The 20068-nt window shown below is 33.8% G+C and overlaps 1 protein-coding gene across 2 annotated transcripts; it reads left to right on the plus strand.

Moving 5' to 3' along the window:
- Window positions 1-165: 165 nt before the first annotated feature.
- LOC125072055 (RNA-binding protein 12) lies at window positions 166-19522 on the plus strand. 2 transcript variants are annotated; one of them, XM_047682543.1, is made up of 4 exons: window positions 166-393; window positions 982-1140; window positions 16474-17260; window positions 18080-19522. In XM_047682543.1, exons 2-4 carry the CDS (start codon window positions 998-1000, stop codon window positions 19298-19300), a joined length of 2151 nt encoding a protein of 716 aa, XP_047538499.1. In that variant the 5' UTR covers window positions 166-393; window positions 982-997; the 3' UTR covers window positions 19301-19522. The 2 variants fall into 2 exon arrangements, with proteins under 2 accessions (XP_047538499.1, XP_047538498.1); XM_047682542.1 differs by having other exon boundaries at window positions 16474-19522.
- Window positions 19523-20068: the final 546 nt, after the last annotated feature.

Raw genomic sequence — 20068 nt, forward strand, 5'->3', positions numbered from 1 at the left:
AAACCTTTAAAATTCCCGTGTTAAAGAAGGGCTCCTAGTTCAAATATGAATGATAAAAACGTATTTTTTTATCTAATATGACTAAAATTACTTGAAAATATATAAATGTATTTTTTTGTCTGGCAGCTTATACTAGTTACAATATCCGCCGCGTGTTTTGTTTTCGTTTGGTTGGCGGCTAGCGCTGACGGCGCGTTGATACTGAATTCTGATTGACGATTCGCAATTGTCATTTCTTTACCGCCATTTTGTTCTCATGTTAGCTTGAAATTGTAAAATAATGATTTCGGTATTAGTATGTGCTAATTAGTTAATTTTGTGACTTTACTGTGCCTAAATATGACATACAATTTGTAAGAGCAGTGTCTAATATATTTTTTAGCATTTTCGTTGGTAAGTTCGCCCCAAGTTCCTTTCTATAATGCATCAATAGATAGATTTCATAAAGTATTTTTTCCAAATATTATTCTTATATTTGTGATAAATATAATTCTTACTTTTAGACAAATCATAGTGAAATATAAGTAAATCCGTAAATAAGAATGAAATGTTTTGTTGTCACAAAGATGAAATTTTACTATATAACAGAACACTAAAAGTCAAACACTAAAGTATTAGATGAACTAGTTCAAAATACTCTAGTTTATAGTTATAAGACGTATTATTTGGAGATCATCACAATTATTGTGTTATTCACCATGAATATAAGAAATTATATATTTTGTAGAGCACTATCAACGTCAGAAACTTATGACATGTATTATGTAAATAAAATACAAAGTTAACTTTATTTATTTACAAATCTTATTGAAAGTAGTCAATATTTTAATATGCCGTCAAACAAGTTGTTTAATGTATGGAACAACTTTGAAGTAATTTACTAAAATGATAATTATCAATAAAGGATGATGCTAATCAAAGAATCATCTAGAATATATGTTCAAATTCAAAAATGGACAGGTTGTTTCAATCTGGTTATAGATATCACCGTGCAACCATGAGTGTCATCATTAGACTGCAGAATCTGCCGTGGTCCGCTAATGCTCTCGACATTAGGAATTTCTTTCGAGGCCTTTCTATCCCCGAGGGGGGTGTGCACATCGTAGGCGGCGAGCTTGGAGATGCGTTCATTGCGTTCAGGTAGCTATGTATACTTCACAGATTATAAATATAAAAAAATATCATATTAAAACTGTAATATCTCCCTGAACTAATTTCATTGAGAATATTACAGCTAAGAAACTAAGCATAATTAGATTTAAGTAGTAAATTGGTTAAGTTATTTTTTTTCTAAATAAATGAACCACACAAATGCTGTCTTTATACCTGCAACAAAGTTATTTAACATAAACTAAATACACTCTTATCTTAACTGTAAATGCGTCAGCAACACATACATTTTAAAGAACAACAAAATATATACTGGTTTCAAATATTATTGTCTTTAAAAACTACACAATATGAGTAAATGAAGGCGAGATATAAAAGTTTAACTAACATAAATGGTACTTATCATAATTAGGTTACAATGAATGAACCTTCATGTAATTTTGTCTTATCATATACTATAATCTTAAACTGGTAATGACCTGCACTCTGTCTATAATACAATAAAATCTATTTAATAATTATTCGTCCTCTTCATCTCCTTAAACTGAATAAGGTGTTAGTCATCAGTAGATAACATTTGTGATGTGTTTTAGTAAATATTTTCACCATAAATATACTCGATCTCGATACCTGTATTTTGTTAAGGTAAGTATTCTTTCTTGTGTCTAGAGAACATCTAATTAAAATTATATGACAAAATAAATGATACAATTAAATCTTGAATTATATGATGTAATGTAAAATGATTATATCCATAAAAAACACTTTAGAATCTAAGTAGTTCTTGGAATGATCAAGTATAAGACACAGAAGTACAATGATGCTGTATTTCATCAGGAAGCCTGATCAGTGTTGATCGAGGAACTTATTTACTAACAGACCCAAATTTCCTCATAATTTATTTTTTCCTCCTACAAATTATTATTGGATTGGTTGCACTATCTAAAGAGTTATGTTCTTAATTAGTGTTCAGATGAATATTCGAGAGGAGAGCAACACTTGTCATATTCCTGCGTGCATCTAATTATATACATATCTGTCATGTAAAAAAGAGTTGCATTTATACTGCGTTAATATGACATTTTATTTTTAAAAATATCTAAATAATGCCTGAAATGCTTGAGAAGACTTACAAGTAAATGTACCAATAAAAATGTATTTATTTGAGACTTTGTCTTGATAAATATTTATTAACTTTTAATAAATATGGTTTGACATTTTTATTGCATTTACATAAAATAACTAAATAGAAAAAATTTAGTAGAAGTATAAATTGCCTTTTTAGATCCTTTTAATTAAGGGTTCAATGGCCACATGGAAACTACTTCATTAATTGCAACTTTGTCTTTTTTTTCTATACATGTTACTAAAATGATTTTATAATAATATAAAAATATGTAATAAGCTCTATATATCTTATACTTCTGTTTATATATTTTTATATTATATTCACAAACTATTGTCTTTTCCAATCGGTAAATAAACAAGTTTGCCTTGACTAAATTGACATGAAAGTTCAACTAGTAGATACTGAAAATCAGTAATGAATATATTCTTTTGCATATTACATTAAATGTACTTATAATTTAATTATATTATGTATGTTGGTGTACAAAGTAACCTTTGTTTTTACTTTTTTTAATAACGATAAATATATAACATCCATTACTTAAACATATATTATCACACAACACTCTTTTTCACATTAAATTAATACTAAATATTACATAATAATTAAGTATTTCTCCATAAGTTATATGACTTTTCATTAAAGAATGAAGTTGAGGAAATTTGCGAAGTGTCATAAGTATGGTAGTATGGCAGTGTAGTGTACAGTAATAAATTATTTTACTGGAGAATTGTTTGTAGAATATATAATAATTATAATAATATAGTAGAGCTACCTGCAATATGCGCAGAGTATTTTTTTTTATATTTGCTTATCTTTACCCCTTCTGCCATTGGTATGGACTATATATCTCTAGGTAAAAGCAATATTTCATGTGCAGGGGAGAGTTAGGGTCAAGTTAGCTCATGTTTTGTATAAGTATATTTTTTATTTATTTAATATAAATATGATACAATGGCATAAAATATGTCCTGGACATGATAAGAAAAAAAAATATGTTAGTTAAGTAAAGAACTATAATGAAAGTCATGATAGACTACACATAAATGTATTGGAATAAGAGGTGCAAAAGTATCACATAATTTATGGACTTATTACACCCAACTTAAACACAAATGTAATGGTATCGATGCTTTAAGGACAATCTTTGTAGGACGATTGCAATTTAAATACTAAATAAAATGAATGACGTCAGGACTATACCGGATGAGCCTATATGATGAGTGACATAACAATTATGAGCAGAAATGGATTCAGACAGCGTTAATCATTTTTTTAAATTGTCCATTTCTCATATGTCTAATATCTACGAATCATTTTACATGTAAACCAGGTAGGGTTGTGGTCGGGGCCCGCACAGGCTCGGGTCCGGCTGGCAAACGACACCTCGACTATATGGCCAGTCCGATAGAAAACGATCTTAATGTTTGCATGATCATACTTATTAATATATTGAAACACATTTTGGGTCCTTATTCTACTGACTTTTAAAGCGGTCGCTACCGCTCTGAAAATATAGATCATAATTGTTGAACACAATCTTTAAGCTATCTTGCATATCTTCTATGGCACTTCTATACTTTTTCTTTGGGTTTTTTTTCTGGAAATATCGGTTAATCCAGTTATTCTCAAACTTGCTGTCGAATAATTTAAATGTATTATGTGCAAATGAAAACGTCCTTTATTTAAAAAAATTAAGAGCTACAATATTGTTATCGTCAATTCGATATTTAGTACTTCAAGTAAAGGAAATCAATTTATCTGATTTTTACCTGGTTTTTCCCATTTTATCTTTATATTGTTGTGTTCCGGTTCGAAGGGTGAGTGATACAATGTAACTATAGGGACAAGGGACATAACATCTTAGCTCCCAAGGTTGGTGGCGCACTGGATCTGATGATGATGTGACAGCGTCAATGGGCGGTGGTGACCACTTACAATCAGGAGCCCATTTGCCTGTCCGCCTACCTACTATTATATTACAACAAAAGGTTTAAAAGTCTTTAAACGTATCCGTCTGAGGGAAGTATCACGACTGTGAAAACTACCTAACCGATTTATGGAGGTTCCTGTCTGTATGTACTGTACTGTAGTAATAGTTATTTATTAGGGATACTTTTTATATACTAATCATAAATTCAATTAAGTTATTTTGTGTAGGCGTTACTTATAATGTTCGTAATATCCTGGAATATTGAATTCATTTTCGTATAAGAATATATAACGTTAAATTTGTTTAAACAAATAATTATATTTAACAAAAACGACCAAATTATGTTAAATTTAAATATCCTCCGATTTAGAAGAGCATGTTACTTCGTTAGTGTTTTAAATTTTTATTACGAATGATCTCAACAACATTTTTGTTTCGTTTTACCCATCACTATTACTTTCTAAGTTTTAAGGATAGGGAATCAGGGGATCAGGGGATCAGGATAACCAAAATGGATTGCAGACGCAAAAGCTTGCTGTATTCGAGCGTGCGCGGCATGTACCACAAGCGACGGTGAGAACGTCAAATATAGGGTCTCGTCACAATCATTTTCCTTTTTCATTTATTTTGTTCGTAAATAATAAGTTTAGTTTTCCTGCATCCAAACTTTTTGTGCAGTTTATTAGTAACTGCACTAAAAGTTTAGTTTGAGTTGAGTTGAGTCTTTAGTCAGACGTTCAGGTATAATTTCAATTAATTACCTATTAAGTCTGACCTAAATTGAAATACACTCCGTATCGAACGCCTTATAGAACTCAAAATGTGTTATAAAATATTTTAATCGAATCAACTATTCGATTATATCGATTTGGTGAGGAATTTCAATACGAATCGAAATCGTATTAGGAATTCGTATTGAAATTCCTAAACAACAACAAAGAGGACTAAATAGTCCTGTAAATAAAGGACCTAAGTCACGGATGTTTTGAGTCGTTTTCAAATTTTGAAAAACCAAAATGTTGCTAAATTGTTTATCCTAAACCGCGTCTGAGTTAGATGGCCATGATCATGGAAACTAAGAGCTCTACATCATCACGGGTTGTAGTCGTGAAATGCTCAACTTAAGCGTATGTTTAGCTGCAGTTATACGATTTATGATATTCGACGAAAAAAAAATGTTGAGCAGACATTTTGTCAAATTTATACACTTAGAATAAAATAAATTTGATCTTTCCAATAGATTGTTTATTTAAAATTAATATTTAACACTTCACACGAAGCGCAGTAAATTGGCAACATACTGGCAAACTATTTACCAGGTAATTTACAATATCATTAATCGAAGAATTTAAGTCTGCCAAGTGTTTTCTACGCTCAATCGACACTTTAGCGTGGCATTTAATTGACTACCACGGAAGTTAATGCAGCCCTTAATGTTTCTTATAGTACAATTATCACTTAATATTGTCTGCCAGAAGGAAATCATAGAAAAGATTATAAGTCAGCACCCTAAGAATAGAGAAAAATACGCTTGGAAGGCTTACATTATTGGCGTAACAAGAGCATCAGTACTCATCATTCTTCTTTGCCTGAAGTCTCGATTGAAACCAAGTGGTTGTGGAAATCACTTTATTATAATTGGACTGATGCCATTAGACCTTCAAGTTGGACGGATATTACCGTCCTGCTGTATTTATTAAATACTGCTTACATAAAAATAATGATTAATATTAGATAGCTTATCTTGTCTGGAGGTTCAAGCTGGTGAGAGCTCGTCTAAGTATGCAGTATGCACTACGGACTCAGTAGACGACCTCCGCGGTCGAGTAGTGTACATCGGTTTTCATGGGTACGCCACTCCGAGGTCCCGGGTTCGATTCCCGGCCAAGATGAGGTACAAAAAGTTCATTAGTTTTCTATTTGTCTTGGATCTGGGTGTATTAGGTACCGTCGTTACTTCTGGTTTTCCATAACACAAGTGCTTTAGCTACTTACATTGGGATCAGAGCAATGTATGTGATGTTGTCCAATATTTAGTAGTTCCTCTACAGCATCGTCATATTCGTTGTTTATTTATATATATTCGGTTTAAATCAATTTAACCATAAATAGATATAATTACAATTAACAGCCCTTGTTATAATAAGGTTTTAATAAAAATCATGCATGCTTTTTTTAATCGATGCCAAATAGAGTAATGCGTTTATGTGCTTTAGTTACCGGTACAAGGGACATAACACTTTAGTTCCAATGGTTGGCGGTGCATCGAAGATGTAAATAGTCGTCAAAAGCGTGGCACGCATTTATATAAATATATCTAATCTTAAAGTAAACAACTAGTATTTGAAATAAACTAAGGTCTGTTTGTACTTGTAAACTATTAGATAAAATATAAATTTATGCATTTTTAACAAACCGTTTATATTGTAGTTTTCTTATGCCTAAAGTAAGAAATCTAAAAATGTCTACAATTTAACTCAAAATATAATATCGCTAAGAATTATAAAGTCGTCTCATTCCGTCTATATACATTCAATCAGATTTTGACTCAAAAGCAGTCCATCAACATTATTATATATCCAGAGGTCTCAATACGTATGAATCGATAGGCTTTCAGGATATCCGTCTCAACCTTCTAGCTTCGCACTCTACAAAAACCACGGGAATGCTAACAGAAGCATGAGGAGAAGTGCTACGTCCGGCAATTATCGTGTAAATTTATGATTTTATTTTCAACCAAATTTATTTTAACGCTGTTGAAGTTTGATATAAAAATAATAACTTAAATGTGATTGTGTATTGTTCTATTCTCTCTGAACTTGTTTCATGATTCAGATTTATTGTTCTCAAGAGTATTCACCATTAAATCCTATAAGTATATCATTACATTCAACTTATATAAAGAGCGTATTCAAAATTATTTACTTAATAATAATTATAAGATTCGTTAGTTCCAAATTTTTTCGTTCTTAGAAGCAGAACTAAGATTTCGTTTTGTTAAATTTATAGTGTTTTTTTACACTTTGATTTCATCGTAGTCTTTAGAGAAACATTTGGCAGGAATCGTCCATTGCGAGCTACCGGAATACGTATGCTGCTACGAGATTAACCTCACCAAAGGACGCTTACTTTTCATCACTTTTTTCTGCCTATGGGGAAACTAGATGTTCAAAACGTGGTACAATAACTCAGGATACAGGATAACGTAAAAGTTTATAAGGATTTAACTTCTCTTAAAAAAAATCATATCTGTCCCTCGCACATCTGTGATTAATTTAATTATAATTTCAGACTAGGTATCGATTCCATTTACTTAAGGACTTTGAATTGCCCAATTACCTGTTAAATAATTTGTTGGATTGTTATAAGAATACTTTTCAACTTGTTTATTTAATAACTGAACCAATAAAACAGTTCATGGAAGTACACTAATTTTTACATCAGTAAATAATTCGGGTCCCAAGTACGTATTTCAGTCCAACTCCATCCAGATCCAATTTATTGATATTAAACGTTAGCTCAATTTGATACTCTAAAATTTTGTAATTTTACTACTTATCTAAGATCTTTGATTGCATACAGTTTGAACCACTAGTTAGAAGCTACGGCACAAACATTGCAGAAGCCTTGCTTAAACTTCAGTTTTCATCTCTGGTCTGGTAGACATTTACTCTTTCTTAAATAATTCTTTCAGGTCTATATATTTAAGATTAAAAGGAGGCATATATAGCTCTGCAATTTAAGAAAAGCTAGTACCATAACGAGTGTAGTACTTGGATAAACATAGTTGGTTAGTCTGAAGACCGTTTTAATACCCTAATGTGTGTTAGGACCGTTGTGGTGTTGATTTTAACGTATGTGATATTTTATGATTCGTGTTGTAAGTCTCGTACCGCGCTTTTATGGGTTGACTTGCTGAGCTTGACAGTGACTGTTGGAAAGCGCGATAACTGACGTACACAAAGAATCCCACTTAAGATCTCGTATAACATTGGATTATTATGAAGCAAAAAGGATAAAGTTTAATCTATTATAAATTTAACTGGTAATTAAGTCGTAATCTTCATTTCTGACATGGCTAAGAAGATCCTGAGGATGTGTGTTTGCCTAGTGATCCAGGCTACTATTTTTAAGATAATTTCAGAGCCTTAATATATTAAGTTATTAAAGAATATGCCCATTATGGTGTGGTCTTTTCGAGATATGAAAACGAGCAAAAATATAAACTGCTATATACCTATAAGATAAAGTAAGAAAATAAAGCCTGTAAATATCTCACAGCTGGACAATGGCCTCCTCTGTAAAGGAGATTGTATGGAGATAAGGCCAGCACACTGCGGGGTGGTGATTATGGAGTACTTATAGAAGAGCGTTTTAAAAGACGATCTAATTTTAGACTAAAGTTTTAGAATCGAAAAACTTAAAATTAGGATCTTTGGTAAGAGTATGTGATGAAGGTTTTATGTGTGTCAGTGTTTTGTTTTGTCTAATAATACAAACGGTTAATTTCACAAAAAAAAATTAAATTAATCTCCAAAACTTTCAGAGCGATCTTAGACAACATAGACTCTCTATGTTGTCTTTTTAGGAGGTTGTACATCTGGTACCGATATTATACTCTTGTGTATGCGAAATCACTATACATACGTATGGTGATTTCGCCTTGCGTAATTGTGTTAACAATAAGTTAAGATATTGACTTTAGATGAAATTTAAAATATTGTATATAAAACACCTTATTCAGTTTTTCTTTTATTTAACTATCTAAAAAAATAGTTCAATGTGTCTCCATTAGGTATTCTTAGGTTGTCAAATGGAAAGGATTAGTCTACGTAAGATTTTTTTCAATTTTGTTAAGGTACCTTTCTTAGCTTAATCTTCCACTATTTCTTTCTTCCTCATGTTATTTTTCGTTACCCTTTATTTCTCGCTGGGAATAAGGGAGAATGGCTAGCGTGCGTGCTTACTAAAAAAAAACAGCGTCACCCTCTACGTTTCTTCGGTGGGCGTCACGCTTTCGCAGGCTGCCGTGACGGGTTTTTGGTAAAATATTCCAATCAATGGCGTAAATATTAGATCTACCTTTTCCAACCAACGTTACATTCCCAGGTGATTTACCAATAACTGCTATATTGTGCACTACAAACAGGTTGACTTTTAACTACTTCTAACCACTTAATTTTTATTTCCCAAGTTTGGATAACAAATAATGAATAATTGGATAGTAAATGGATGCATTCAATTACTGCGCTTATTCTACTGTCAATGCCGGGGAAGACCGAAATATGTGGGCAGGGTCATCTTAGTCATTCCCGAGCCAAAAAGAGTGGTTGATATTTTTACAATGATGCAAATATATTTTACTAGCTGCCTGTCCTAACTTCGTCCGGATAAAATAAAAAGAAATGCATTTCACGATTACAGCGCTACATACTTTAAAAAAAACTAAAAATCACTCAAAATTTCATCGACTTTCGTACGCTTGTAAGTGGAGTTCAGTTACTACAGGCATAAGTACAATAAAGGTTTATATTCAACTTTTAGAAAAAACTTAAAAAGAAAACTTTTGTTTTTTTATGGCTTGGAAAGTTGAAATTCGCGGCGTTTCTCTGTTAGGCATGTGTTACAAGAAAAAGCCTATACAGACCTCTTGAATCGCCGGATTTATTGATGAAAACCGCAAATGCGTTGCATTACTTAATACATTTAAACACACAGACGGCGAGAAGTGACTTGTTGTTTTAGGCTGTGTTAACATATGTCAGTTTTTTAACTGACTAAAACTGAAGTTAAGATATCCAATAGATGTAGTTTTACTCTTAATTTTGAAAGCGCAAGGCTCGTGGGCGGTGGCCCTCGTCGCGCACTCCTTACGCCGCCTCTGCTAATAGTTCTGCTAACGATTTTCGGCAATAAATATAGCTTTTATTAGTATATTTAAGTAAATTATATAAAAATGATAAGTTATTTATATTTTCGCATCTGCTTCTAAAAAGCAATACGTTCAAATATTTTTTAGTGATAAACTTTTCAGAGAACATATACAATAGTAATGAGTTTTTTTCATTTTACGAAATATGACTAAATTTTTTTGTCTGTATTTTAGTGGTATGTACTAATTATAATCAAATGATTAATGAATTATAACACAATAGGAATTCGAAGATCTTATTAAGTGGCTCTCATTCATCAAACAAAATGTTGGTAAAAAATATTTTAAATTTAGACTTATAATTAAGATTTTTGAATAACAACGATGTACCAACTTCGCGGCCAAAATATTACCTAAATCAAATTTTAATTTTATTTTTAGTTTTCCACATACTTTAACTTATTAATAAAATACATATAATCAATAAATGTAATGTCAAATGTTTTTTTGGGCCAAAATTATAAACAAATGGGTAAAAGTCTGCGTAGTGGCAACATCGCAGCACGCCTCGACGGAGAAGGCCAGGCGTATAAATAATAATCTCCTTAATAAAATGAATTATTCATAGGAAACAGTAACAGCATATAGCAGTGGACCTGCATTTTACTTTTTACGTACCCACTACAATATAATACTTAATATTAATATTATCAGGGCCGGACCGTAATTTTAGGGGGCCCTGGGCTAACATTACTTAGACATCTGAACGTAGACTTGAATTAAATTAATTAAATGGGTTTGATTAATTGCAGGGCTGCAAACCATACGATCTGTTTAATTTAATAAAGTTATGTATTATTTCGCATTATCGTTAATTTTTACTATGACTTAGCTGGGGCCCCCTTGAATCCACGGGGCCCTGGGCTGAAGCCCAAAAAGCCATATGGTAGATCCGGCCCTGAATATTATAAATGCTAAAGTGACTCTGTGTGTTTGTTGCCCTTTCACGGCAAAGTGACTGAACCGAATTTGATGAAATATGATATGAGGCAAGTATGAACTCCAAGCAAGGACATATGCTACTTTTTAATGTCCAAACTTGATGACCCCTAACGCGAGCGTAGCCGCGGTCGATAACTAGTTACCTATAATCATGATAAACTAAGTTATTAATATAATTTACAAATGTACCTTCTATAGTTCACAACTAACTGTATCTGCCAGCGTAGAATATAGTTTGTGAAGAAATTCATTAAATAAACTTAAATTATTTTCTTATAATGCAAAATATTAAATTTTTAGTATTAATTCATTAATGATTTTTCGCTGGCTTTATCGATAAAAGAATACGTAAGGAAACTTGCATGTCCGAAATTCTTCGAAGATAAGAATCCTCAACCCGCGCTGGTATGGTAAAATATGACCAGTGCTGGTATAATATAGAGAATAGTTAAACAGTGCTGATGTTATTGCCCTTATTTAGGTAGTTCTGTTATTGTACCGCCTAATATGAGGTGATGGTAGGTACCACACACTCATCAAATATTCTACCAACAAACCGCCAATACTAAATATTGTTCTGTTCCTGTGTGAGAGTCAGTGCGACTTCAGGCACCGAAGAAGTAACATCTTAGTAATCAAGGTTGGTGAAGCATTTGTGATGTAAGGGATGGTTAATATGTCTATCAGAATTATGGCGACCACTTTCCATCAGGGTCATTTACCAGTCTGTCTACATATTTACAAATAACAATAACTTACATGGAACCCTTTATTCTGCAAGAGGTGAGTTAATGGGAGCTATGTTCCTTGGACTTTAAGCTTGTACCGCACAAAATTTTCATCACAATTAGTTCAGCCGTGAATCCTTTACAAATAGACAGACGGGCATTAATAAGAAAATTTTAGGTAACTCGCAAATAGCCATATTAACTTAAAAAGAGGTCGTTATTTTTAAACATCAGATGCTTCCATTTTTGAAACAATAAAATGCACGTAAACTTTAAGTTGTACTATTACCTAGGGTTATGTTCTCCTTCTTCGATTGGAATAGATATTACTGCAATTAAGGGACATTGACTTATATGTTTAATACTAGACGCGCTGTCCGGTATTGAGATTTTACGGACTTAGATAATACGGTCAAAAGACCACCACATCTCATTTAGTCGAATGCGAGCGACGAGAGGAGTTGACGGTTGTCAAAAGCCTCAATTCAATTTTATTCTTAATAAATTCGGTAATAAAATAGGTCATAGAAAGGCATTATAATTTACATGCTCATTTTGTTTACATGATTAAATAATTGTTATTTATGCTTAGTAACTAATTGAATTCTATATTTTCTTGTAAACAAATTATTGCACGCATTACAAACATTTTGATATACATTTATTTTAATAAATACTATTAAAAAAAAACTATTTTTACAAAAAATCCGATATTCAGTCTTCGTTACTGTAAAAATTACAATAAAGAAAATGTATGCCCATACATTTTTTCAAGTAGGTAAGTATTAAATTGATTTCTGTTTTCTTTGAGTTCTGTTATGTTTATTAGATACCTATACTTATGTTTTTTTTATTTTTATAATTGTCATTGTTGTAAATTGTCTAATCTACTTAATACCATTACAATGATAACCATTACTGAATCAAATATTATCACTATAATATTCTCTGAGAGAAACAGGAAAAGATTGTGCCACATCTGAGCGATCGTCTCGATTTAATCACTGAACTAACTTCCCCTCCCGGTTCCTACTTGGTACTACTACAATCTTATGAAATTTCAAGACCATTTTTGTTATTTGGGGATGATGATATATATTACTCTTTATTTTCATTTTTTTCTTGCTAAATATGAATAATACCAAATAAATTACTACCTGACACGAATGCTGAGTGAATGCCAAGCGGCGACCGTCTAAATTAATACTGACATCTGAGTCATTGTTGCTTATCAGATTTATCAAATTATAAATTGCTATATGTATATTAAAAAACATTCGACCTTGACTACCTTCTATTTCAAAGCAAAATTAAAAATATAGTATAATATAGTAAGAAAAGGTTCTGTTTTTTTTTTGTATTCTGCATGTTAAGTACGAACACAAAATGTGTCGAAAGGATTTAATTTTTACAAAGTTAAAAATTGGGAAGAGAACTATATCTTCTAATTTTTGACTAAAGACTCTATATCTTCGAATTTTAGAACAGTCGTTTTATAACATTAAATAAAATTCTATAAACCTAACACACCTGCAAAATTCCAATTCTACGGACAAAATACAAATCGACAATTTAACAATTAAATAGATTAATAGCAACAACGACAACGCACCTGCAACCCCCCTGGTGTTGCAGATGTCCATGGGCGGTGGTAATCACTTTCCATCTCCTGTTCGTTTTTCCCTATAACATACATATATATATATATATATATATGTATGTTATAGGGGAAAACGAATATATAATATATATACACATATATATATATATATATATATATATATATATATATATATATATATATATATATGTATAATTTTGTTAGTACTTAATTTATTAACAATATTTAAATCGACTGCAAAAATGTTTTTTTAAACATAAATTATGAAATTGATACATACATACGATACAGTACAATGTAGGTACAACTATTTGCTGGATATATTCGTTATCGTAAAAGGTGGAAACCTACATTTGTCGTTAAATTCAAGACACCCGAGACATTCAGACATATTATACCAGTACTTAAAAATTAAAAACAACTAGGTTATTAAAAACCTTAATATGTTTATAAAAAGACACAAAATAGGTTATATTAATAGATTAGGAAAGACGGTCGGGTATACGAGTCTTGGGTAAGTATATTTGCAAAATTCAATATCAGAGCTCCCAAGTATGAGTTAAAATCTGGGTTTCAAGATTTTCAAATGCATTCAAAGTATTCAGGAAATGACAACTTTTATAGGAAAATGTTCCGTGTTACATTGTGTATAAAACACACAATCGTATTTACAGAAACAATACGTGAAAGTTGTAAGTACCTGTTTATTTTTCGCAAATAAGATTTCCTTATTTATATCTTGATATGTATCGATTATGATCACACGTATCATTTTGATAATTGAAAGTATTTCCCGTCTATGCCAGGGTATCTATTTCCGAAGCGAAGTCCTTGTTTTAAAACCTAGTAAAGTAAATACGGCTCACCCCTAATTCTATTACGCCATAGTTAACTACTGGATAAATTAAGAAGAAAAACATTGTGCCCCTTAAGTTTAAAACACGTTTGCCTGTTTTATATTGGCTTACTCTTATTGTACTTTTTTTAAGAATATATCAAATCACATAATAAATAGTAAAATTGTTTGACTTAATCTCATTTTCTTGGGCTTTGTACAAACTCGTCTCCGTAAGTACCACCCACTCGTCACATATTCTACCGCCAAACAGCAATACTTAGTATTGTTGTGTTTCGTGTTGAAGGGCCATTGTAACTACAGGCAAGGGACATAACATCTTAGTTATAGTTGGCGGCACATTGGTGTGATGTATAAGGAATGATTATTATTTCTTACAACGTTATAATATTTGACAGTACGCCAGAAGGTTATATTAAGAGTATAGTGGCGAATAACTCTGTTATGGTAATCAGTTTATAATGAATGATTATTTAAATAAGTCAAAAACTAAATAGTGATCATAGTACATATATAAATAAATTGTCGGTGATGCGATTAACTTCGATATGTGTTATATGTTCATTAATAACTCTTATTCGGCGATGAGCTCTAAGTGGATCTTTAGTGAATATTGCAGGTTCAATTCCATCATCAGCTTCAAACCTCCTCAAAGGAAGAGAAAACAACCCAACAGTTGTACATGTACAGATTACTTCAATTCCTTGAAAGTACTACTGAACTTTCACAAGCTTTGTGTTTATAAAATCTATCTCATGCTCGACCGTGAAGCAAAACATCAAAAATAAATCTGAGTTTTATGCATGAAATTCTGTCACTTGTGTATCCAACTTCCAGTTTAACCGCACCGAAGCTCAATTATCAACAAGATCTGATAATTACGTTATAATAGCTCTGGGAAATTAATGTCCAGTAACCTATCACATATGAACTAGAATATTTATACGATCTACGATGACATATGGTTTATTTGTATATCGATTAGTGCTTCCTACCAAGTACATCCGTAGCAGTGAAAGACATTAATATTAAAACATCAAAGTATATATAGTCTATTCAAGTCGAAGAAGGAATAAAGATAAACAAACCATAGATTTACGTATCTCACGAGATTAGCTAAAAGTTCAACTATATTCCACACTACTAACAGTTATCGACTAATGTTTTATTGTACCACACTGTTGCACTTAATTACTTGTATCCATTTTAATTTTACTTTCAAAGTTTCACTTAGACGAAGTTAAAAACATAGATTTATCGAAAATTCATAATATGGAATATCATAGATTGTTCAAGCTCTCGACCAATGATATCGCGTCAAATCGATGTAATATGTTGTTTATTTGGCTTTTGTCCTCTTGTGGTTGGAATGGACTGTAACTAATATTTAACTAAATATTGAACTTAATATACACAGGTTGGTTATAAGAAAACAAAAAAACTAAAACTTGAGAAAAAATAATACTAGGTATAAAAGTACTCATTTTAACGGCAATTTAATTGTTTATATATTTAATAAGAATTTAGGTACATTATATATATGTCATACGTGTTTGCATATAGTGCCTGAAAAAGGCACTGTAAAATTTAGTTTGAATTAGTAGAATTGGTTTAAGTTCGTACCAACTGCTGCTCTCCCTAGTGTCGCAGAGAAGTTATGATAGCCTATAAACGTCATCAATAAACACAAACATTCTCCAGATTTATAATGTAAACTAGGTGCTCGGTTCGACTTCGTACGGGTAAATTAACCAATGGCGAAATAAACATCCACGAACTTAACTCATCTGTGCATTTATTTTAAACTAAAAAACTCTCATTACTGTCTTTTGACTCCTCGAATAAAATAAACTTAACAAATACGATCTAATTCGTATTTTTTTTTTGCTGTCTTTACCCGTAGTCGTATCACGCACACTATGACATTTTCTAAGTACGACCGTCACCCACACACGCCAATAATAATTTTACGTTGAGGGGAAAGATATTATCTTTCAACTTACACCGATTCGGGGTAAGTTCAAAGATACTAGTTTACTTTATCTATTTAAATCTTTTAAATTTTTATGTTATTTAATTTGAAAAGAATTAATCGTTAAAATAATAATTTTATAAGATATTTATAAGTATTTTGGTCAGTGAACAAAGACTTAGTTTTATCGACTTCATAGATCATATATTTATATTTTTTTTTAATAATTTTATTTATATCGTTGTTACAGTACGGACGAAGACGCACGCCAAGCGATGATGCTAGATGGAGGGAAGATCAAGGAAATACAAGTTAAATTGCTCCTGAGTTCGCGGTCGGAAATGCACAAGGTGATAGAAACGGCCCGTCAGAGCGTACCGTTGTTAACACTTGCCGCCCCTTCGCCTGTGCCACCTCCTGTCATTCCTCCGCCAACTCAGACACCTCAACCAATCATCTCCGCCGCACCCGCCATTACTCCTTTTTCAACAGCTCTTGGTACCACAACGATTGCCGGTTTTGGAATACCAGGCATCGGTAACCCGCAAGAGATTCCCCAACCTGCTGTGATAGAACCACCTGCGCCTTTACTTAGTCCGCCCTCAAAATCTCCTCTAGAAGAAGACAAAGATGAGGAGAAGTTAGATAGAAAACGAAGCAAAGACAAAGAAAGACGACGCTCTAGATCTCGTTCAAGATCCCGGGACAGAGAAAGGAAAGAAAGAAAAAGAGAACGCAGAGATAGATCGCGCTCGAGGGAGAGGAGACGGAGAGACCGAAGTCGCAGTCGAGATAGGCGCGACCGTAAACGAGATAGAAAAGATCGCAGTCGCTCTCGTGACAGATCACCCTCACGTCGCTCTCGTGACAAACGTAACAATGATCGCAACAAATCGCCACAGAACTCCCAGGAGCGGTCGCTTGATAACATTGACGTTAATATCGCTCCACCTCCGCCCGCTTTTGGAAGTACAAATGGACCACAAATACCGATGATGCCAAATAATATGGTGTCAAATGGACCAGTAGGACCATTAGATCAAGGGCCAAATCGGTTCAATGATCCATCTTTAGCAGAGGCTTTTAACAAATTACAAGAACTAGGCAAAAAACGCAATCCTAATGCATTCCAAGGCGAACAAAATGGCGCCAGATTTCAAGCCGGCCGCGGGGGAGGTAGTATGGCGCGCGGTGGAAGCGCATTCCGTCGTGACGGCCGTTCATCAAGATTCGAAGAAGAACAAAAAGATTGCTGCGTGGCTCTCAGAAATGCACCAAATCATACAAGCTACGGAGATGTCCGCCGATTTTTCCCATTCATGATCGATAAGCATGGAATCAAAATGATCAATGATAACATGGGTCGTCGGACTGGTAATATCTTTGTCAGATTTTGCGCTGCTCGCTCCAAGCAACTTGCTCTACAGCGTAAGAGTAACGAATTGAAAGGAGCTGAGGTAATAGTTGAGGCATTAGACGATGAGACATACGATTCTGCTGTTGATTCATTTTTACCTTTCCGTGAAGATAATGACGATGAGGATCAAAGTCTGGTTGTAGCTGATGGAGAAAACAATAAAAAATCCTTCAGCGTATTGAAATTAACAGATTTACCGAATTTTGTCAAGGAACATGATATTATGAAAGCATTTAATGAGTTTTCCCTTTTGTCGATTCAATTAAGTGATTGTCGTATAACTAGAACTAAAATAGCATACGTCCAATTCGTTAAAGTCGACGATGCAAAAATGGCTTTTGAACGTAAAGACAGTTACATGTTCGGTAGACGCCAGGCGACTATCGCGCCAGTGTCTAATGAAGAATATGACCAAGTAAAATTAAACCAAGATAAGACGGATCAAATTACTTTGAACCGACCCACAAACGATAATATGCAAGAACAAGTCATCCCACGGGACCCACGCCAGCGACGCCAACTAGTAGATAACGGACCAAGTTCTGCCGGTGCTCAAATACAGGGAGCAGTTCCGGCACAGTTTATGCCCAATGCTCAATTTTCCCAAAATTTTGGTGGTTCGTTCCAAAACCCTCAATTTGGAGCTTTTCCGAGTGGCGGTAACTTGGAACCGAGAGCGGTTACATCTAACACTTGGACAAACAGAATGAGTTTTCCCAAACAATCAGATCAAGAAATACAAGCGTCTCCCATGGGCAAACCTAAAGTTATATCCGTCAACATGGAAGATGAACCACTCGACTGTGTTCTCATGAAGAGTCTTCCACGAGAAGCTACTGACAGAACTATTGTTAACTTCTTGGCCGATACTGGCGCAGTACCATCCAGAATACATCTTATGCTAGATGCGAACGGTCTTCCTTCCGGTGATTGCTTTTGCGAATTTAGATCGGCTCAAGAAGCCCGAAAGGCTGCTACGAAACATGGCCAGCTCTTAGACGGGAGTCGTGTCACAATAGACCTAGTTATGCGAAGTGTTGTAGAGGAAGCTTTAGAGGGACCCAAATTAGAAACCCAACCTGGTATTCTTGGCAACGCGCCTCCTCCCTTCATGAATATGCCACGAGGTGGTTTTATGGGACGCGGGCAGTTCCGCGGAAGGGGTATGTTTGAACGAGGAGGCTATGATAGAGGTGGTTTCAGAGGAGGTTTCGATCCTAGTAGAGGTGGCTTCGATCCTAATCGAGGCGGATTCAGAGGGCGAGGTGGTTGGAGCGAACGTGGCATGCGCGGGTTCGATCGAGGCAGAGGGCGAGGGTTTGCACGAGGACGGGGAGGATTTGACAACATGTCGATGCCAATGCCGATACAAATGCGGAACGATGAAGAGCAGGACCCCGCTCTAGAAAACTTCGGAACCCCGGGCTGCATCGTTACGATGGAGAACGTACCGTTCCGAGCAACCGTCGATGACATAATGACCTTCTTCGGCGACTTCGAGCTGACCCAAGATGATATAATCAGGAGATACAATGAACGCGGACAGCCCACGGGAGACGCGCGGGTTGCGTTCCGAACGCCCTTCGACGCCCAACGCGCTGTCAAAACTCGGCATATGAATACAATATTTGACCGACGAATCAATCTAACTATTCTCTAACATAACATACCGGTGCGGATCGAACCGCCACCGGACCCGGTAATATACATAGACTAGACACTATTGGGACAGTTGATGTGTTTACCCGCCGTGGTATGGATATTGATATTTGCAAGTAAAACTAGAGCTACTGTGAAGTTAGTAGTTTAAAATTAAGTTAAGGGTTATGTACTATAAAATGATAATAGGTTATTTGAATAAAACAAAGATTTTTGATAATTTAAATCACATAGCAATTTTATTTTCAAATCAAACACAACCTGGTTACATTTAAGATTCTGCCGCAGGGACAGCACGATCGCCTTGCAACATGGCGTGATCACAACACACAGAATATAACCTCCGCGACATTATTTAGTTTATAGAAACATACACATCTTAAACATATTGTTATATTGACAGAATATGCTCAGTGCTCGTTACACTAACATTATTCAACACACACTTTAACACTATTATTGATAATAAAAATAGTCTAATATTGAAAAGGCCAACTTAGCTCAGAATATTCTAGCATAATTTGTATATACGCAATTAAATTTATTATGTATAATAATTCTTAAAAAATGACACTGTCAATCATTTAATTTAATTTATATAATATATCTTATAGAAAAGTAATCTGCTATAGGCAACCACAATTGTTTTTCGAAAGAATATCCCTGCGACATTTCTGCTTACAAAGAGAGCATTTTACACTGTTAATGCGCTCAGTCGAGCCCGAGATATTCAGCAATATCATATCAGTACTCAGGTTTTGCTGAGGTC

Source organism: Vanessa atalanta, chromosome 20 (assembly GCF_905147765.1).
Source record: "Vanessa atalanta chromosome 20, ilVanAtal1.2, whole genome shotgun sequence".
Lineage (NCBI taxonomy): Eukaryota > Metazoa > Arthropoda > Insecta > Lepidoptera > Nymphalidae > Vanessa > Vanessa atalanta.

Bases quoted from the DNA above. Each gene is read 5' to 3' on its own strand.
- LOC125072055 (XM_047682542.1), top strand. From the start codon at position 998: ATGAGTGTCATCATTAGACTGCAGAATCTGCCGTGGTCCGCTAATGCT. The intron at 1,141-16,473 runs GTAGCTATGTAT...TCGTTGTTACAG, and splicing joins GATGCGTTCATTGCGTTCAG to TACGGACGAAGACGCACGCC.